This window comes from Phyllostomus hastatus, unplaced genomic scaffold, assembly GCF_019186645.2.
Source record: "Phyllostomus hastatus isolate PE091 unplaced genomic scaffold, TTU_PhHast_1.1 phas_contig_58, whole genome shotgun sequence".
Classification (NCBI taxonomy): Eukaryota; Metazoa; Chordata; class Mammalia; order Chiroptera; family Phyllostomidae; genus Phyllostomus; species Phyllostomus hastatus.
In genome coordinates this window covers 56,250,202-56,272,885 of record NW_025333916.1, presented here as the reverse complement: position 1 = coordinate 56,272,885, position 22,684 = coordinate 56,250,202, and the positions used below count along the sequence as shown (strand labels likewise).

Sequence of the window (22,684 nt, the reverse complement as noted above, 5' to 3'; positions counted from 1 at the left end):
AAAAGGTATAAAAGAACTACAACATTTAGTCATTAAGTAGTCTACGTACATTCACATTTCAACACGTGACTGAATAAGGACTTTCCAGATGAAACCTTCCTTATATGAGCAACTGACCTGGGAGGTAAGATCCTGAGGATGCTCTTAGCCCCTGGTACTAAGTAGGTATGCAGTTTATGGAAGTCAGTTCACCTCTTTCAGTCTCAATTTCACCTTCTTAAAAAATAAGTGTTCGGCACTATGCTGTATGCTTGAAACTAAGGCAAAATAATATTAAGTGTAAAAAATAAAAAATTAAAAAATAAGGGGTTTGGATTAGAAGGATCACTTAACCTGATATAGTACATGGATTTCCAAGTCAAGTTATACATGGAACTGGGGTGTGAATGACCATGAATCCCTTGGAATTGTATGCACAGTTCTGGGTATGAATTTGTTCAGTTTTTTAAGGAAAGATTTCACAGCTTTCATTAGACTCTCAAAGAAGGCCATGAAATTCGGTGGCTAAGAACTCCTGGTTCAGTGATTCCTCAGCTCCCTCATGTTACACGATTCTATAAACACAGGGTGGAGCAAAAGTAGGTTTACAGCTGTGTGTACACAAGTGTTTATTCTTGTATTACTTCTTAATTATGGTATTATTTTCCACATGAACTGTAAACCTACTTTTGTCCACCCTGTACTTTTTGAAACTATGGAATGTTGAGATCCACAATGAGTTAAGCTTTTATGACAAACATATTATAATTACTTTTTCCTATTCTTTGTTCCAGGATCTAAATCTACTAAGGTTAAGCCCTAGATTATAAGTTATGATCAAGACAAACTTACACAGAAGGCTATTGTTAATGACCAACACACTAGAACTATTTGACAAAGTAACAAAAAAATAACTTCATTTCTAAGGCTCTAAGTGACTGAAATTAAACAAAAAAGTCACAAAGACAAAATTCCATTAAAAAGCTATAATGCCTATCAACTATAAAATAAAAATAATCACAGCCTGCAGTCCACTTCTTTCATGCAGTAGTTAACAGAAATTTCTAACAGATCTTTAACCACAGCAATCTGTTATTTAAACTTGTTTCCCTACTTCAGCTCATCTCTAATTGCCTGCTTGGCATTTGCCAACTAAGATTCAAAGGATTAAATGTTTATCACAATCTTTCTGAAAACTGGACCTACCTCACTTCATTATGTCCACAGTGGTACCTCTTTTCTGGTTATGCCGGCTCCAGAAAAATACATGACTTTGGAAGAGAGACAGTGCCTCTCTCAATACCCACAATAAATTGAGGTAAGGGAAAGGGTTATAAGCCAGAAAATAACTGTTGTATCTCTGTCTAAAATCAACAATTTTCTTAAGAATCCAAGCATAAACAATTCAGTTTCTTCATGAAAAATCCGCAAATAATAAAAGATGAAGAAACCTATGGATTAAGACCTAAAAATAGACATTTTGAGAAAATTGAAAACACTATTTGATGTCAAGAATTAATATTTAATGATGTATTTATAGGTGAAATAACATAATGTCCAGGATTTGTTTTAGGAGAACACGAGGGAGAAAAGTGTGTAAGGTATAGCTCAAATAAACTTGGCCAAATTTAGAATGACGGAAACTCAGTGAGATATGTGGTGGTTCCATAAAAAAAAATGAAGATAGTTCAAATAATTCTAATGAAAAAAATAATTTTGTGTGTACTACATTACTTTCGGCAATAAAGCCACATACAAAGGGAGTCTTTCAAAGGAAGGTGGTGGATGTTATGCAAAGCACATGGGGATTTTATAACCACTTGGTCCATAAACTATGCAAACTGAAATTTCTTTGGTCAGTGACCTTTCTATCGTATCAAATTTACACTCAACTGTTTCTCAGATGGGACCAATAGGACCAGAAATGCATTTAGGAAAAGCTTCAAATCAATAAAAATAATGTATATTTGTGTAATAAGTAATATACTTCCTATGACCAAAATCTGCTAAGGAATTAAACTTTACTTTTAAAATGGGCAAGGCAAAGAGTGAAAGGCTCAAACAAGAATTTTGTAGAGTAAAAGTTACTATCAAGTATTTAAATTACATTATTATTTCAAACCGATGATCTGATGGGTTTTATGTTCACAAAAGTAATGTTTTTTCCAGCTTATATTAATACTTCTGAAGATGCAGACCATCTGGACATTGGGACAGTAACCAGAATGAATTCTTTGTGTAACTAGAAGTGGTATGTGGGGAAGGGATAACCATACCTCCTAGTTAAGTTTATTTCCTAAATGAACATATGATAAATTTGCTTGTTGTTCATAAAAATCTACAGTGCACAAAAAATTTGACTTACCTGTATTCATGATAGACTAGTCATCAAAAACTGTGTGCTTCAGTTACCTGCCAACAATCGAAATACTCAACAATCGAACAGAGTAAGCTACATATTACTTGTCTCTAAAACTTCATAATTTCTTCTATTAGAGATGAAATTGTTTTCTGCATTTGTATTTTGATATGGATTTTTAAACTACCCATTTTTTTTGTCAAAATAATAATTTAAGTAAGAAAATACTAGGCTTTCATATCAATATATTAAAGAAGTACTCGGAAATTTTTATATCAAATATAACAACTTTTCAATACAAGTCAATAAAGATGATATGGCTTACCACAGTATTAACAAACTATAGATCAAGAGAGAACTTTGTAAATCTCCAATATACTAAAAAAATTCAATTCTGTATATTTGACAGCCAAAGCTTTAACTCAATTTTGTGTTAAGACCCCAAAAGTCATATTTGAGAAATCTACTTTTTGAATACTTTGGTTTGTATATCTAAAGGTTAAGGCTTATGAGTTATATCAACATTTGGCTTATATTAACTAAAATATTGAAACTTAGAATATATGGAAAATTCTTAAACACGGCAATTCATCTGCAACCATCATCTGTGACACAGCCTTACTATTATTGTGTGTCTACCTCCTAATGCTCACTCGAAATAGGATCCCCAAATATTTACACTTCAAGGTTCCCTAGGAACATGCTTGCTTTCTATAAAGACCACCTTCTTTATGCCTGATGTTCAATTTGCTTTGAGTAATAGGATGCATTTACTCCAACTCTAAACTTAAATCTCTATTATAACATTTACAAGCAAATTACTGAACCCTTCTGAGCCTCAGTTTTCTTTATCTACAAAACAGGTATAAAATATTTAATCAGCAGAGTTTTTGTGAGAATTAAATTACGACAAGCATCATTTCATGTTAGGCTCATGGCATTCAAAATTGGCTTTTTTACCCACATTCTTTATTCTTTAGTATTCTATATGCTAACTGGTATTTTACTTTTTAATAAATCATATTGTTTTCACAGCCACCTCAAATCATTTGCTGATAAAACAAACTCCAAGGGGGGAAAACCCAATCTAGTTTTGTCCCACAAAATTCACAGTTAAAAAAAAAGTATTACCATTATTGACATCACTAGAAAGAAATTGAAGCATACAAGGAATAAACTATAGTTTCTTTTTATATCAAAATGTACTCTTGAAAATGTGTTTGGCACAGTGCTAAATCATATATAGTTAATACTAAATATTGCAGGATACAATAAAACCCTGGAGTTAACTGTTTACACCCTCTTATGGGAATGAAAATAATAGATACCAATTATTCAGAAGTCAGCCTATACAAACTGTATAAACAATATTTTATGTTTTGCTTTGAAAACCAGTGATATAATAAATTTTACATAAAAAACTGAAAAATAATATAAATGGATTTAAACAGATCTTTACAATAAGAAATTCAAATGGAAACAGACAAGTAACAAAGAGAAGTAAAAAAATTTATTGCAGTATTCGCTCCACCAGATTGCCTGGGGATCCCTTTTCTTGTATTGTTTTCAGGGTGACCTAATACATCAAAATCTACATTTACAAAAACTCCTTCTGCAGATAGGTCATAGATACTGCATGCTTTTTTTTTTCAACAGAATAAATTATATATCCAGGAGATTCTGCCATTTTACAGCCTGGAAAAAACAATGCTTCCCTGGAAACTGGGCTAAGCTAAAGAAAGCCATCCGCTGCTAGGTTAAACTCCAAGAACACTTTATTAAGAACATTAACAGACTAATTTCCAACATTCACTTGTTTATTTTTTAAACAGAAAGTTTCTTCCAAGATATAAACAATTTTTGTTAAACTATAATACAGTGGGAGTAAAAATGAACTGAGAATCTGTTTCTGCTGCACAACAGCGAAGGGAGCTCCCACAAAAATGTTTGCCCAACATTTCCTTCTTTTGTTCCTGCATCCCAGGTTCCATTCTTACTCTCTTCATAAAACTGATTTTTTTTTTTTTGCCAGAAGGTTGATATTTCAAGTTTTTCTGCCTTAAAAAAATTCCTGTAAATTTGGCTGCATATACAAATTCATTAGCTGGAAGTCCCATCCTTGGCGGCATACAGGGATCGTAAAGTCTGAACAACTTTATTAGTCAGCTTATTAGCACTCGTTAGAGCAATTTTTTTGTAAATAATGTCTGACTCTTTAATAGTGTCTACCCAAGGCACCAGTTTGCGGCCATCACGGCGCTTAGCCTCAGTCCAGGAGCCACTGTAGGAGCCTGCCATCCACTGAACACTGAAGCCACTGCTGGTTTTCTGTACTACTCTTGCAATTTGTGGTCGATCTTTGTACTTTGGACAGCAAATAGCGATGACATCCATGACGTCAACACTTTCATTCATCTGTGCTGCCAACTCCGTAGAGTCTGAATTTCGTTTTGACCTTCTCAATGACTAAAACATTGGGAGGGGGGAAAAAAGACCAAGTGTTATACAAAATAATTTTAGTGAAATTATTGTTTTTATTGCTTTTAATCCCTTGACGCCGGGAGTTGGGATTTCCCAGCACACTTCCATTGCCGGCAATGAGGCGCACTGTGACCGCCAGCGCCAAGGGGTTAACATATACTTGTAAAACCATAAAACTCTTAATTTGTACCCGTGTCTTTACTCTTATTGATATATAAAATTATATATACATATGAACCATAAAGCTACATAAACCTTAGCAACAATAAAAAGAATAACACACATTAATACAATCCAAAGAAAAATTAATACCCCTTTATGCTGAATAAATCTCATTTGTTTGTTCTTTTTTATTGTCTTTTAAACTTTCTACAAAAGGATGTATAAATGGTTAAGTAGAGAATCTCTATCTACAAAATGTTTTCTCTCATAAGTATTACATTACTTGATGTACATTTAAAAGACTGACATATATAAGCACATAAAAATCATTTTACGTAATACGCTGCGAAATACGTTGACTCCTCCTCCGCCTCACCCCTGAAGTGCCTCCTCCTCTATCCTCCCCATCACTTTCATCATCTTCTGTCTCTGCTGCTGCATTATTTTTAGGGCTGCCTCCTCCAAGCAGCGAGGTAATTGCTTTGTTCCGAGCATTTGTGCTAGCTGACACCTCCCCTTCTTCTTCTTCTTCATCAGGGTCCAGATGTTCCATAAGAAGTTTGAACTACAAAGAATAGACACTAATTTAGAATTTTAAGTAAATATTTCAAATAAGATTGTTAAATCCCTAAGTACATTATTTTCTTTTAAATTTTCTTTCCTAAATTTAATTTGGCGTGGGTGAAATACACTTTAGCTATTATCCAAGTCAGGGGCTAGTAAACATATTCTGTAAACAGCCAGGGAGTAAATATTTTTGGCTTTGGAGGCTAAAAAGTCTCTCTCACAGCTATATGATTCAGCCATCGTACTGTGAAAGTAGAGAATACACAAATGAACGGGCATGGATGTTTCAACAAAACTATTTACAAAAACAAGCAGCAGGCCAGATTTGCCCCGTAAGTCAGAGGTTGCTGATCCTGGTCTAAGCGATCAAGCAACCAAGTGATTAATAAATAACAACATTTAAAAATTTTCTGCCCTCTTTGTTTTCTGCCAAGATAATACCGGAGTAAGCAAAAAATGTTTAAGAATTTTAAATGAGAACTAAAGTGATTTTCAACTTTAGAGCTTAGGAATTACAGTCTATGAATAACATGAAAACCATTGTGTAGGTTTCATTCTGGGTAAAGAAAATCATTATTAGTTATGTTCAGCTACTTGCTTCAAGTAGATTCAAATACAAACTTTATTTTTAAAAATAGTCTCTAAAAACATTTTTAAACATTAAAAATTTTTATTGTGGAGAAATATACAGAATAGAAAATTTACCATTTGAAGTGTTCGATTCATTGGCATTAAGTATATTCACAATGTTGTGCAACCATTACATCATCATTTCCAAAACTTTTTCCATAACTTTTTCATTCTGTATCCGTTCAATAACTCCCCATTCTGCCTTCCCGTAAGCCCTGGTACACTTTATTTGATTTTGTCTTTCCAATTTTATTTTTAAAAGATTTTATTTATTTTTGTAGAGAGAGTAAAGGAGGGAGGAGAGGGAGAGAAATACGATATGTGAGAGAGACACTGATTGGTTGCCTCTCACACCCCACCAACCAGGGTGAGTGGCAACCCAGGCATGTGCAACCACTGGGAATTGAACCGGTGACCTTTCGGTTTGCGGAATGATGCCCAACCCACTAAGCCACACTAGTTAGCTTGGGCCTCTACTCTATTTTTGCGTCTCTATAAATTTGTCTATTCTATGAATTTCAAAGATTTTATTTATTTTTAGAGAGAGCAGAAGGAAGGAAGAAGGAGAAGTAGAGAAATATCAGTGTATGAGAGAAACATTGGTAGGCTGTGTCTTGGCCCGCAACCTAGGCATGTGGCCTGACCAGGAATCGAACCACAATCCTTTGGTTTGCGGGCCAGCACTCAATCCACTGAGTCACACTAGCCAGGGCTATTCTTAAATACATTTTTAAAGCACATTACACACACACACACACACTCACTCACTCACATACTTGTTAAGTGAATATACATTAAGAGAAATACAAAAATACACACACACTCAGACTTCTGTAACTAGACAGGAAAACATAGTGATATTGGTTGCCAGAGAGGAGAAAAACAGAATGGCTAAAGGGGGTAGGAGGATGACTTTTCATGGTTTTTCTTCTTATGAAAATTATACCATGTAGTAATCCACTGAATTTAAAAATATATATAAATGGGCATGGCTTTTTCCTAAAACTTGCCTTAAAAACTTTAATTTTTGCTGCAATAAATTAGTGGTGAGCTGGCATTTTTTAAGAAAAAATAATTAGGATGCAATAATTATATGGATTAAATGGGAAAGCAAGCTTAAAGTAATTCCTTAAAACCAGACCAAAAGAGAAAAAAATAATCTTGATGGTTTATGAAGCTTACCGTCAAGGTCAAGAAGGATAGCTAACTCCCTCCCAAAATGTTTTATAAAAAAGCCAGATTAGAAGAAAATATATTTTGGTTTTACTACTCACGTCTAGATACTGTTTTACTATACTCCTTTTCACGTCTTCAGTGATTTTGGAATTAGCCATATCACTCCGCAGGAAGTCCAGTGTTTGTTTGGGATGAAAATGAACTCCTGTTTTTCGGTTTATCGCTTTATCATATACTTTTGCAGATTCAGATGGAGAGTATTTCTGAATTTTACTGTTTTGGGAAAACAAAACCATTAACTAAAATATTTTCAGGCTTTTACATTTAAACTGCTTCTAAAATTTATTTACTAATAAAATTTTTTCATACAAATTTTAATCAGTAAACTTGTACACGAAATAAATATAATTTAACAAACAAAAGTGAAGGTGTAAGGGTGAAGATTAAAAAGAATAATGTTCTCATTTCCCTCAGTATTTACTTGAATAGAAGCATCATTTAAATGAGTTTCTCGTACCTACTTTTTAATACGATGATTGTGATTATAAGACAGTTTTAGTATAATTACTCAGTACCACCTAGCTAGTTTACCTCCTTCTCCCTTTTTGCCCACTCCCTCCAACTATTTATTCCCTACACAGCAGCCAGAATGATTTACGAATCTGTTTCATAGCCATTAACAACTCTGCTTAAAAATTCCTTAGCAGTGCCCCAAGACCTTATTGTTAAATTACTTTGCCAACATTTAACATCAAAATATTTCTCATAAAAAGTTGGGTTATATAGCTTTTCTTGAGCAAGTGGAAGCTGTGGGCCACATTGTGTCCACTCTCTTCTGTGGCAACAGGCTGATGACCATCTGAATAATACCTGAGCCCTTTAGATGAAACATGCTCTACTGGGTTGGCCAAAAAGTTCATATAGTTTTTTCCATAAAAGACATATTTGTCATTTTCACCAATAACTTTACTGATTTAGATATTTTATGTATGCCAGCTCTCTTCCACCTGGTAGAACATTGATTGTTCTCAATGTCTCGATCTGATCACGATCAATTCCAACTGGTCTACCCGACTATGGGGCATTGTCCAGTGAGAAATCTATAGCACAAAACTTAGCCAACAACTTTTAACACATTCATTTAGTCATGGCACCGTCTCCACATACTGCCCACATTTTTTTTTGCATTTCAGTTGAGTTTTCACCTTTCTTGAAATGAAGCATAATATACCAAAAATGTTTATTTTCTTCCATCTTCAATATTGAAATGGCTACACAAAAATTCATCCATTTCGATGAATGTTTTTATAATGCATGCTAATACAACAACAATACAAAGTAACAAAATTATTTCAAATGAAGTTAAACTAAGTGCTACTAGAGTCATCTTATGGAAAAAGAAATCCAAGAAACTTTTTGGCCAACTCAGTATTATACAACAAAATATTATATAGCAATAAAAAGAAACTCCTTTTTAAAAAATGAGTATTTTTAATATTAAAGTAAGCATTCAATCAAAACAGGGTTTCATATTTCTTAATTATTTGAACAAAATTTATTCTCTCCCTGCTTATGTAACCTTACCTATCAGAAAATCCACAGAGATTCTTCAAATGTTGTTTTAACATTAGAAGCAATAAAATACCCTGGGAGACATTTGCAAACTCAATTAAGGGAGCTGAATTTTCTGGCAAACATTTCATCACCGAATTTATATCATCTTCTGAATCTGAGTCTGAATCTGAATCTACACGTTTTCGTGACTTCCGAGGCCTGGAAACTTCTTCTTCACTCTCACTTGACTCATTTTCCTTACTAGGTGATGATTTTCTCTCTTTCCGTTTGTCTTTTACCATAGACTGCAAAAAAGGGAAATTATTCTGTTTAAGAAAACAATAACAATGCCACAAATACACACATGCTCCATTCAATAGTTTCCAAAAGCATCCTCATGTCAATGTTTTATGTAATGAAACCTTTTGTCTTTCCATAAATGACTGGAAGTCTAACCCTTGGGGGAAATCCTAGGTTCCAAGACTAAGTAAAATCATATATAATATCCTCTCCATAACCACCCCAACCCCTTCTGAAACATCATTCAAAGGGAAACAGTTTTCTTATAGAAAAGTAATGAAATAAATTAACTATAAAAGTATTAATTTGGTATATAAATAAGCCAATATAGAGGAAAAGGAATAATTATAATTTAACTGGGAGACTACAATAGGTAATTTTTTAAAATACTTAAATTCTGTTTCTTTGTATTCTATGAAACTATTATCTCTTAAAAAGAAGCAAAGTCAGCTGGGTTTAAGAGGGGAAAGACTAGATTACATGCAACTGTTAAACAACAGGAAAAACATATACAAGTATATGCACAATAATAAGTAAAATAAGATAATACAATGGCTAAAGTTCCTGGGGAATTATTAACTTCTTAAACTTCACTGTGTATATTAAACACCTAAGAATTTTGTTAAGAAAGTGCTCTGTTTCAGCAGGTCTACAGTGGGGCCTAAATTTCTACATGTAGTTCCACCCCTTAGGTATTAAAATATATTCCTCATTTACTAGTTTGAAGAAGCTAAGTTTTGAGCAACGTGACTGTGTAAAATGAGATCTACTTGTATTGTGAGGTACATGAAAATATTCCAATTAATATAAAAACTTCACTGGGTGCCAACTATGTGCCCAGTGCTATACCAGGTGCTTTTATAATGAAATCAATTACATTTCCTCCTAAAAAACCATGAAGGAAAGACATTAAGTTCATGGCGAACTAAGTTTTCAGCATAAAATACACCAACTTAATTATGATGCTGGTATACAAGGATAAAGAAATCAATGGCTTTATGTACTTCCTGTGTTTCTTAGGAAGCTAGCTATATCTCTAACTAGAGCTCTTCAAGTATACTATTAAGGTCTACAGCATTACCAGATTTGTAGAATTGCAAGTTACTTTAAAGTAGGGTTTAAATGAACATATGAATAGACACCAAACACTTAAAAGTCAGTGCTCGAAGAGAGAAATAGCCCTGGCTGGTGTGGCTCAGTGGACTGAATATTGGCCTGCAAACTGAAATGTCACCGGTTCAATTCCCAGTCGTGGCACATGCCTGGGTTTCAGGCCAGGTCCCTGGTTGGGGGTGTGTGAGAGGCAACCTATTGATATGTCTGTCATCCGTTGATGTTTCTCTCCCTCTCCCTCTCTCTAAAAATAAATAAATTTTTTAAAAAAGTGAGAGAAATAAAGTGGGGAGGTTTAGCAATTGAACAATCCATATATGTGTAAGTGTATATATATGTAAGTATATGTGGGTGTGTATAGTCCACCCAAATGAACCGAAATAAAATGGTTTTAGGTGTTTCTTAGTAGATATGAAATAGCAACCCACTTCCTCTCCCCAATTAAAGCACTGCCCAGATTTCAGTAAGTTCATTTAGAAAGATTTTATATGCCTGTGAAAAGAATAAAGAGAACAATGAGAAACAAAACAGTGAAAATTACATGTCTGCACTTTGAAAGATACAGATACATGAAGAATAGTAATGTGTGTAACTTACCTCCTTAAATGACTGCAGTAGGTTACTACCAGAAACTGAAAGTGTAATGTCTATATGATGCATTATAAACAACGGCTCTTCCTGTGTCTGGTATGGAAAACAGGCTAGATTGTCTGCTATATACAAGAGCATATTTACTTCTGTTTTCTGTAAATTAAAAAAAAAAAAATAGGTACACGTTTAGTGGATAATCTCGAAACCTAACCAAAATGCCTTCTTAGAAAAAATATTACTGGACACTTTCACCTCAGTTAATGTTTCAGAGAAAGGGGGAGTAAAGACAGAGGGCAGTAAGAAAAAGGGAGGTGGAATAGATAAGGATGTTATAAAATAATTTTATACCCATTTTAAGAGATTTCATAATGACTTATGCCATAGTACCTCAAGAAATGAAGAGGTGAAATTTTTTAGTGCACCCAAGTGGAATTCCCTTTACATTCTTATACAGTATATGGAATCTTCATGATGAATCCATATCACGCCAGAAAATATACACACAAATTCATAATTATTTGTCATTGTGTTTCTAAGAGCTTAAACCATATGAAGATCAGTTATACAGTTACTATACTTCCCTCGAAAACACGTGGTAATTACAGTACTAATATGGGGGTTAAAAAACCCCACAAAATTCATGTACTCATAAAACAGCTGTCAGTTTCCTACGTATATTTAATTTAGAATATCAGAATCCTTTTGACAGTGCTATCATAGTTTTACACTATAAAAACTCTCAGGTAGGCAAAATTTAAAGAAAAAAAATATGGTTACTACTAGTTTGTTTTAAAAAGAAGCAACAGAGACTTTCAGCATGTCATGATCATACCGAATATACACCGAAAGATATATTATTAACATTTAAATTCCTTTAAAACATTTATACCTTAAAAAAAAGAAAAAAATAGCAACAAAAACCCCTTCCCTTCTACAGAAAACCCAATGTAGCAGCAGAGGTACAAGAGTAATCCCACAGGACAGACAGAATAAATTTGGTATGATATTCATGAGACTCTTACTCTATTTTTTTATTTTTAAATGTGTATAACACTTAAATGTTCAAGTTAGGGAGATTCATAGAACCCTACATCATATATTGGTTTTAACACTGTAACTTTTATACATACATATTCCTTATATACATATATTTATTTCCCCCCTCCTAAAACTGAAAATGAATGTTCAGACTTATTCTGAGTAAGCCTTTAAAAAAACACTCTGAATATTCTTCAACTTTGACCATAAAAAAGGTCCACACTGCTCCTTCCTTCCAAAAAACAAATTTCTTAAAAAAATAATCTAGAGCTGTTCCTTCTAGGTCCTCCCTACTGTTCTTTAATTAAAATAACCTTTTGTGCCTCCCTGCCTGAGCATTTCTATCCACAAGTATCCCACCCTATTTAACTTTGCACTGCCCTTGACTTAACAGCATGAACACTATTACCTCACCCTTTCCTTCCTGAAATCTTCACTCCTCAGTTTTCTCTTCTAAGTTCTTTGACTATTCCTCTTCTATGCTCTTCTCAAGCCAACTCCTTTTGAAATTGCTTCTAGCAACAATTGTATTATTCTTTCAAGTGCTTAGCACAAAAATATCCAGTTATCTTTTGACTGTTCTTCTTCTCAGTTATATTTATTCCTCCCTCACATTTCTTTCCTTTCCTACTGTCCATTCTTTTCTTCCCTATTGTCCTCACAATAGATTAATTCATTACCTCCAATGTGACCCCAATGCTAAAACATTTGTGTTCCTCACAAAATTTCTTTTATCTTTTTCTACTGTCACCATAATAGATTAATTAGTATTACCTTCAATGTGAACACAATGTTAAAGTGCTCTTTGGCAATTCCACTGTCTATAAGAGCTCCCATAAACACGCCTCACTATGACCTGTGTGTTCCAAATAACAACCTGTTCATTATTTCCCACATACTCTTATCTTTGTACCTTTATTCATGTTTTTATCCTTGCCTCAAACAGTAGATCCGTCTCATCTAATCTCCCTAAGATTTCAGTAATTTGCTTTTCCTCTGACATCCTTCATTGGAGGAAGCAGCAAGCACTGCGTGATGAGAGCTGGATTTAGCATTTTACATGCCGAGGTGACAGAACACACGCCCATGACATACAGCAGGCAATGAAACCACATGGGGATGCAGCTCAGGAGAGATAAAAAGCTACAGCAGTTTCACTGACTCATCACGTGGCACTCAGGATATGCTAACCTTAACTATTATTTATTTCCTTTATTTTGTGTCTCTCTCCCCAACTGGAGGGACGACCCATTAAGGGCAAGAGCACTATTATCATGCCATTTTGTACCCTAGTACAGTATCTCACACGAAATGAAAGCTTAATGCTGATGATATAATGGTTGTGGTGGTGATTAAATTATACTCAATTATTTCTGAAGCAGATGTGTATAATATATTTTCTAAGCTCTACGTGGGCACACATCTCACCTGTCCTAATTTACTATTTTCAGTTCATCCCCTAGTACAATGGCTACCAATATAGCAGGTGATGAATAAATATTTGGGTATAATGAATGAATAAATTAAGAGGTAAGCTTAAAGTTAAGGATGACCTGTTTTCTTTGCCATACAATGCCCCTTGTGCGATAGCCCAAAGAAGCAATAGGTGATTACATAAATGAATGTGTGCTCTTCATTAAGGAAGTGAAGTTGAACAAGAAGGGAATGTCAGCAGCCAAAATCCTAGAAGAGTTATTCTAACAATATCTGAGTCTAACAGAAACAAGTAAAATTTCATCTCATCTTTGTTTCTTCCTATCATCCATCCATCTATCTATCTGTCTGTCTGTCTGTCTGTCTATCTATCTATCATCTACATATCTAATTTATCCCTCAGAGTGATAGGTTAGTGATACAGTTTATTTAAAGGTATGCTTGAAGGAACTGTTACCAAAGTTTATAGGATACTCAGTATGAAGACACAATTATTATACTTTACCCCTCACTGTATGTACTCCCATGTAAAATTTCCTGCTCAATTGTGACTATATAATTAACACAGAAGGCTCAAAGAAACACATTTAATATGGTCACTATTATTTACTAAACTGGCAATATTAAAAAACCTGTGACTGCTTTAGGCATAAAATTTACAAAACATTTATTTCCTTAAAATAGTAAGTTTTTGTGCTTACTGCTGTGTCATCAAAGAGGTTGAGTAAGGAGATTAGAAAGGCTCGTCTGTGCTGGCGGTTTCCACGGATCATGGAGTAAAGGTGTGAACACAAAGCACTGGAGGACTCATCTTGCCTGAAACCCCTTACGGGGTCTTTTAGGCATGTGTTGATTGCCTGTTGTACCTGGTAAGACATCTTCATACCAGCCACTGCTTTCATCTGAAATCAATAAAAGCCTCATTTTTGCCATGGAAATTAAAAGTCAGATTAAAAATGTACTTTGAGCATTATAGTCTGAGGCTAACTCATTATTTGATTTTCTTATATAAATAATAAGATCATAGAATGCAAATGCTGTGAGAACATTAGAAATCATCTATTAAAATCTCCTCATTTCCAAAGTGTCACAGGTTCGATTCCCAGTCAGGGTACATGCTTGGGTTGTAGGCTATGACTGCCAGCAACCGCACACTGATGTTTCTCTCTCTCTCCCTCCCTTCCCTCTCTAAAAATAAATAAATATTAAAAAAAAAATCTCCTCATTTTAGAGAAGAAAGAAATCGAGGCCCAAAAGAGCTACTACTCCAAGGTCCAATAGTAGGGACTAGAACCCACGCATGCCATTGTACTTGCTGGACTATCCATCACCTCTAGCTCAATCTTAAGAGTTAATTTTAAACAAGAATAAATACCTTGGGGGACAAACTTAGTTGCACGTCTAAGTAGGTACTAAGCAAAATATTTTATTCTAATAGGAATATGGGCAGGACGGTTACCAAATAAATGGTTTTTACTAAAGAAAGAGGTTTAAATTTAGGTTATACAATTTAAATATACGTACATGAATAAATCCAGCATATTTTTTGTCTATTTCCACAAGCTGCTGATCAGCCTTGTTCCGCATAGCTGGTTCTGGGTCTGTGCCCATAGCAATTAAATATGGTACACACTGGAAATAAAAACACAGGAGTTATAAGGGATCACAGTAGTAAAAGTTCTATGTGTATCTTTACATATGTTAAAACTTGATGTGTATCTGGGAGATATATATATAGTTTTATAGGCCTTTAAATGCCACGCTTTAGTGTTCTTTAAAAAATGATTAATCTTCCTTAAATTTAGCTTAAAGCAAAAAAGCACTGGTACATAAGTAAAATACTGATGTGGTGAAATTTAAATAATTTCAGTGTGACTTTAGGGTGCTTTAAACATGAAGGGCCTCAACACTAAGAATATCCATTTAAGACTGTGATATATACTACAAATGTGTTATTCAATAATTTTTCAAGCTCGACTCAATTAGCTATGTAAAGATAAAATAGGGCAGAAAGTAATTTGTCTTCCATACTCAAAACTAGGAAGATATAAATTTCTCTACAAAGCTGATTTTAGATATAGCTTCAATGACTGGATAGCTAGTACTCTGGTAACAGATTTGGTAACTCAAAGTCTATTATACATCTAAAGTCACAAAACACCACTAGTAAGTTAGGTGAATATGAATCAGATAGCAGTGAGAAAGAAAAAGAACAATAAACAAACAAACAAACAAACAAACCGTTAAAAAAGTAGACATGACACTAACTCAAATGGGTGATCATGAATTAAATTCCAAATCAATGAGAAAAAAAGGCCACTGAAGACTATTGGGTAAACTGGACAAATCTGAAAACAAAACTACATATTAGATAATAATGTATCAATGTTAAATTTCCTGAATTTGATTATTGCATTATGGTTTTATAAGAGAATGTCCTTATTCTTATAAAATATATATTAAGGTATTTAGAAATAGAGAATAGTGATATGTAAAACTTACCATCAAATTATTCAGAAAAAATATGTATGAAGAGCAAGAGACAAAGCAAACGTGGCAAAAGTCTAACAAATGGTAAATAATAGGTGACGAGTATAGAAGATTTCATTGTATCACTCCTATACTTTTTTTATAAGCGTGAACTTAAAAAATTTTTTTTTAAAAAGCAGATATGATAATAAAAGCACCAACCACCTGAGGCCATTCAGAATATCAGTAAAGTTGTAAGTACCTCAAAAATTCGAGTCTCAACATACCACTGTACATTTTATTAGGTGATCTTGATGATAACCCTGAGTCATGCAAAACAGCCTAAACATCGTTTAGCACGCTTCATTACTGCGCCTTGTTTCAGGACACAGGGAAGAACAAAGCATATTTACACATAATGTATTTTTTAAAAGTTCCACAGAAAACAGCCAAAATAAAAAATTGGAAGGGTAACAGGCTTTGGTTATCTAATAATTTCACTTTTGTAGCATATGGCACATTCCTGAACCTATCAGATATACACTACCATATCAGCATTAACAGTCAGTCCTTAGTATACTAACATGTCTTTATTACATCATTTAGTCCTCGGATCAATGCTTTGAGGTGTGGGCATATGATATTACCTCTAATTTATAAGATGAAGTAATTGGGCTCAGATTACATAATTTATTTTCTGTGGATTAAAATCCACCCTGTTTGAGTTAGATTTATACTCTTATCACAGTTAACTCTCCTGACATTACATGTTGTTGGTTCTTTGGGATAAGAGTTAATATATATTAAAACAAATCTATCTCATCCCTACATAGAAAATCATTCCAAGTACATATATTCTGCCAATATAAATAGGAAGTTTGTTTAATAGAGACATTATAAATATCTGAGTATTTTGCAGTAATGACAACCTACAAGAAGGACTAAAACTTATACTCAAGAGTTTAGGACCAAAAAGAAAAAAAAATAACTAAGAGGAATAAAGAACTACTTATTCTCTAATCATAATGTCGTCAAATGACAACAAACTGGTTCTTTTGGTAAGTTCTGCTTACTAAAACATACTCACCTGAACTGGATGAATAAGACCCTGGTTTAGAGTCAATGCAATGACATTTAGGGCAAAGTGGCGTACACTTGACTGGGTGTGAAAAAACGCCTCGAGCACCTGTTTGAGGTAAAGCTGCATGATGGAACTACTCATCCCTGAGGAAACATCACCCATTTCTTTTAAATCTTCCTGTTTTGCAACTTTCTTCCCTACAAAAGTAAACATATTAAGAACATGTACATTAAACTTTACTTAAATACACCAGATCAGACCACAACCAAAAGCACAAATGTTATAGTTAGTGCTCTGGCTTAATGGCTCTTAAATCTTTTTTTTTCTTCTTTTTGAGGGGGCCTCAAAAAGGGACGTCTGTCAGATGTCCCTTGGTAAACCTAATGAGAACTAAATCCCTCCCCTCGCTCAAAATGTAATGCATACACATATATTAAGTTTTACAAACTATTTTAGGAATTTATGAATACCCTTAAGCCTAGCTATAGACATAAAGACTCCTTCTGAACTGAATTCTTTCATCTAACAGACAACAAAATTTAGATATCTGAATTAAAAATGAGTCGAAGTACTCTAAGTATAGCAACATTGTGACATTAAAAAATATATTTCACTTACAGTCTCTATCTGCCTGCTGCATACGTGTATCCTCTTCTTGTAGGTAGGTCTGGAGGTTTTTTAACACTTGTATTTTTAAATTTACTGAGCAGTTCTTATCAGACAAGATATTATTATATAGATTTTTCACCTCTTGCTCAAACATTAGACTTGGATGCTGAATAAAGGCAAATCCTAAAGAAGAGAGAAAAAAAACCCCTCTTGATATATTCATATTAAAGTTAAATATAGCATTTAATGAAAATGTTGATAAATTACATAAAGAACTCCTTATTTCAAAAATTAAAACTTAAAATGACTGGAAGAATATGCTAGTGGCCTTACCTAGAGAAGTATTAGAGCAGGCACTTCTTTCCCCATGAATTAAAAACAAGAAATTGCATTTCAAAGGAGAATTTCACACAAGAGGAAACCTTGAGGAGGGAGCAGGGCCTAGTGGCTAGGGGAGTGGATTAGGAGACAGGAGTCTTGGATTCTATTCCTGGCTCCACCACTGACTTGTAGTGTGACCTTGGGTGAGTCACATAATCTCTCTGTGCCTCAATTCTCCATCTGTAAAATGGGGACAATAATATTTACCACCCACCTACCTCAAAGGGATGTTTTCAGGATTTAAGAGGTAATGTCTGCAAACATTTTTTAGATCTCTAGCAGAAGGTACTATATTGGCATTATTTTAAAAAATATATTGAAATACATCCATTTGATGAAACAGTAATTCTAAAATAAACCAAGGCGAAAAATATCTTCCATTTATTTCTCATATGGCATTATAATGAAGCCATAAAGCTGAATTCTATAACAAGTTAATAAGTAGCAAAATACTATTATGTTTACTTGTATAAAATGCTTATTTATGTAAGATAAAATGAAGATCCTTGATGATACCAACTATTACTGATGCCAAATAACACTAAACTCAAAGCATAGAGTGATCAAATAACTAGCCCAAGGTCACACAGGATAACTATGGCCCAGGCAAGATGTCTTTCATTAACTGATCTAGAGGCATTATTTTCCCGACAGTACTGCTTCTTTAAGTTAAAGTTTACATAGCGTTGACCCTTGAATAACATGGGTTTAAACTACTTGGGTCCACTTCCACTCCACCCTCCCCAATAAATATACAGCAGGCCCTCTGTATTCCTGGGTTTCATATCCCTGAATTCAACCAACAGTATTTTGACCTGCGGTTGGGAATCTGTGGCTGCGGAGGGCTGACTGTATGCATTGTTCTATGGCATGCCATTTCATATAAGGGACTTGGGCATCCACGGATTTTGGTATCTGTGAGGAGTCGTGCAATCAATCCCCCATGGGGAGTCAAAAGTTATATGTAGCTTTTCAACCGTGTGGGGGCAGATGCCCCTAACTTCCATGCTGTTCAAGGGTCAAGTGTATTTGTTCTCTGAATTAGATGTAACACTATTAGTTTTATCACTTTATGTAGCTTATGTTCACACCAAATATTCAGAGGTACATATCTGGCATGAAGGTAATATTGCATCAATATAACTTACAAGTAAGTGATATCTGAATTTTTACTCTATTTGCTATTATATAATTTTCTGAAAGAAAAGGAGGAATGCAATAACAAAATTTAAATTTATTTAAAGAAATATTTAATGAGATGAGTAACTCAGAAACTTTTATTACTCATTTTAGTTCAAAAGACTAATGTAAATGATTGTCCGTGCATATTAAATTATAAACCTTGTTAATGCTACCAAAATAAAGTTTCAAAGTAAGTTATTGACTTTATTGAGTAGCTTTACATGTATTTGCACAAAACAAAACAAACAATAAAAAACAAAAACTTGGACAGAATACTCTTCTTGTATTGTTTTAAAATGCATTCAATTCAGGTACTTTAATACTATCTTTTTCATATTTCTTCAATATTCCACTATCTTTTTAGGTAAGTTATAAGCCCTAACCTTCTTCAAGGGTACACATTTACTAAATCAATGTTCCTGGAAAAATAAAATGGGACAGATACACATTCAAACTGTTTCTTTTCGGTTGGTTACCATGTGCTTCTATATGAATAAAAGTCTGTGCAGAATGCCCACTCTCTTAACTAGAAATGGTAGGCACATATAATGACAAAGCTTTCAAAAAAAAATAATTAAAAAATATGCAACATAAAATTCTTCTGAATCATTTTTCCTTATCAAAATGCTGTAATGAATATTCTTATGAAATCCTATAAAGTAGAGGAAGAAGACATTATTGTCATCTTTATTTTGTTAATGAAGAAACTGATCAACAGAGGGAGTTACGTGACTAGCTCAAGGTCACCTAGGAAGTTACTGGCAGAGCCAGAAATGGAATCCAGTTGTTTTAACCCCCTCTATTCTATATATCAGACCCTACTGTGATTAGAAATATACTTAAATAAATCAACTGCTTAGACTCTCAATGTTTTAAAATATGCTCAACCTCTCAAACAACTAAAACTATAATGAAATTTAGACTTAACTTACCTAGACCAATGATGGCTTTTGTTTGTACTTCTTCATCTGAATGTTTTGTAAAATACATCAATAGTTCAAGTACTTTATCCTTTATGTTAACCTAAGAAGAAAGTATTTTATAAAGAAGAGTAACTTAGCTCAGTTTTCAAATATAAAGGGAAAAGAAACCTAAAGCAAACAGTGAGAACTTCTATATGCAAACTTTTCTGAAGAATGAGTCACCAATAAGATAATAAAACAATAAATTTTAGAATAGTGGCATTCAAAATAAAGGTCTGTGACAAAGAAGCTTGTACCAGAATGTAAATAACATATTGCTCCCTCATTAAGAAATTTAAAAATATATTCGGCTGCTGACTTAAACAGTGTGCCTACTCTTATAAAGCTGATAGAAGTTTGTGCTTACTTGTCTTCTTATAGACCAATAACAAAGAATTCAAAGATCAGAAGCCAGTCTGACAACCATATTTTGAGTAGCACTGTCAGAATGTTCATCAAACCACATTAATACTGCCTTCATCCTGGATTGTGACAGTCGTTTTCTGTTCACAGGGTCATCCAGTTCTATTTTATTACAACATACTAAGTAATTAAAATTAAGATCTTTACCTTACTGTTACCCTTAAAATCTTCCAGATCAAAATCAAAATGCCGACATAGTGCTCCAACAGTGAAAAGTGATCTAAGAAGTGCTGGTTTGTTTGTTAGAAGTGAAGTATTATTTGGATCTTCTTGGTGCTGACTTTTTAATTTTGAAATGGCACCTGATAAAGCAATATTTATTTATAATTAGCACTTAATCCTTGAATTAGTATGTTCAAGTTACAGTTTAATTTTACTAATGGTTCTAAGTATTAAATATGTTTAGAATTACGAGGACACTCTTTAGAATCTAAAAAGTTAAAATTTAAACTTTATTTTACATAGAAGGCAGAAAAGTTATCAACATTTACTTATAAGAAGATACATTTCTGAAGTAATCATATCATGTTATTAAGAGATTATAGAAGATACTAGAAAATGGTAGAGTGGACCATAGAGGACAATCACACCTCTTCCAATTCCCCAGATGCTACCTTTATTAGGTGAATTAAAAAGGAGTTGGACACACTGCAGAATCTGGCAGAATAATTTTAAAGCCTAGGCACTGAACTTACCATAGTATCTGTTGAAACAGGCCCATACAAATTTAAAATTTTGTGTCACTTTATTTACAACTGCCCCAAGACAGCTCACACAATGTTGTACTACCTAAAAGATACACAAAAGATTATTGTTTAGACGAAAGTTACAGACAAATCAAAACATGCGATTAAGTTATCATTTGTGAACTATGTACTTCAATATAATCAATACAGAGATGCTTACAGTCATGCCATATTTGATGATCAGCTTCATTAGATCTTCTTCAATAGTAGCAAGGAAAGTTTCACTTGGATGTTCCATTAGTGGTACCACCAGCTCTAGGATTTTTGCGACATTGCAGATAACCATGAAATCATTTTGAGTCTACAAGGATAAAATTAGTGCTTTATGAATATCAAAATCTAAAAAGAAATTATATACTGTTTTATGTAGTTGGGGATTAAAGTATTTGATATGTAAAATTCCAGTTAAACAAATCACTGGAAAAGAGCTTTAAGGTATGGAGGAAAAAGCCTCAGTGTCAGGAACCTGGATTTTAGCTATGCCACTAACATACCATGTGACCTTTGGTCACTTAATCACAATGTTACAGTTATTGTTTTTCCCCCAAAATGCAATGTAAGTCAATTCTGAACAAAGGTATTTAAATATTAATAGAGAATTTTACCAAGACTGGTACGCTTTTTAAGATTAGAATTTTTCAAACTGGGGTAATGTTAACCTACTAGTCCTCAATTGGGAGTGTGAGTTTGTCCCCCATGGGATATTTGGCAGTATCTGGACACATTTTTTGTTGTCACAAAAAGGGTGTAAGAAGGGGTATGAATAGGGCACATTGCCTAACGTCCTATAATGCCCAGGATAGTTCTTGACAGCACAGAGTGATCCGGCCCTAAATGTCAGTAGGCCGAGAAGCCCTGTGTCAATCCTTTTTATGATAGATGAAAATGTAGTCTCCCAAAACAGGTACAGACGTCTTTATTTTAAAATTTAAAATACTGTATTAAAATAATTTTTTAATTTTTAAAAGTTTTAAAGCTTTGATTAAAAAGCTAATGTTTAAAAAAATAAGTAAAGCATTTTTAAAAAATATACAGGCATTGTAGGATTTACAATAAAAAATCTCCCACCTCCATCCTCTAGTCACCCAATCCCCCACCCTAAATCAGCCAAAGTCACTTGTTTCATTTTTATTTATTATTATTTTTTTAGTATGGAGTAAGGCTTTCAACATACATTTTAATCTATCAATAAAAATAGCCGCAGCCTAAAGATACATATTTTGGACTCTTTGAGCTTATTACCTCACTGGTTAAAAACCTTTTTTGTTTTGGTTAAAAACTTTTCCACCTTACATTCATCCTCGCTTTCAGCATACCCACAGGATTAAGTAAAAAAAAAAAAATAGGTAAGATGAATACTTCTAAATAACACAGAAGTCCCGTTGTCCCGTCATCTCACACTCCTACTGCCTTTAATCAATAGGGAATGAGTTAAAGTGGGTTTAGG

General features: G+C 33.7%; 1 protein-coding gene across 3 annotated transcripts in view; it reads right to left on the bottom strand.

Annotated features, from left to right (window-relative positions):
- Positions 1 to 3,826: 3,826 nt before the first annotated feature.
- The window catches only part of NIPBL (NIPBL cohesin loading factor), a 187,243-nt gene continuing 168,385 nt past the window's right edge, over positions 3,827 to 22,684 (bottom strand). For 2 of the 3 annotated variants that reach the window (XM_045848348.1, XM_045848350.1), the window contains 13 exons: positions 21,398 to 21,538; positions 21,187 to 21,280; positions 20,639 to 20,793; positions 20,039 to 20,129; positions 17,553 to 17,726; positions 16,941 to 17,131; positions 14,909 to 15,016; positions 14,086 to 14,286; positions 10,919 to 11,065; positions 8,939 to 9,213; positions 7,453 to 7,627; positions 5,358 to 5,546; positions 3,827 to 4,804 (listed from right to left, as the gene is read on the bottom strand). In XM_045848348.1, the coding sequence (XP_045704304.1) occupies positions 4,439 to 4,804; positions 5,358 to 5,546; positions 7,453 to 7,627; positions 8,939 to 9,213; positions 10,919 to 11,065; positions 14,086 to 14,286; positions 14,909 to 15,016; positions 16,941 to 17,131; positions 17,553 to 17,726; positions 20,039 to 20,129; positions 20,639 to 20,793; positions 21,187 to 21,280; positions 21,398 to 21,538 (2,307 nt within the window). In that variant the 3' untranslated portion in view covers positions 3,827 to 4,438. Of the gene's footprint in view, positions 4,805 to 5,316; positions 5,547 to 7,452; positions 7,628 to 8,938; positions 9,214 to 10,918; positions 11,066 to 14,085; positions 14,287 to 14,908; positions 15,017 to 16,940; positions 17,132 to 17,552; positions 17,727 to 20,038; positions 20,130 to 20,638; positions 20,794 to 21,186; positions 21,281 to 21,397; positions 21,539 to 22,684 lie in introns of all 3 variants that reach the window. The other variant, XM_045848349.1, reaches the window with a different exon arrangement.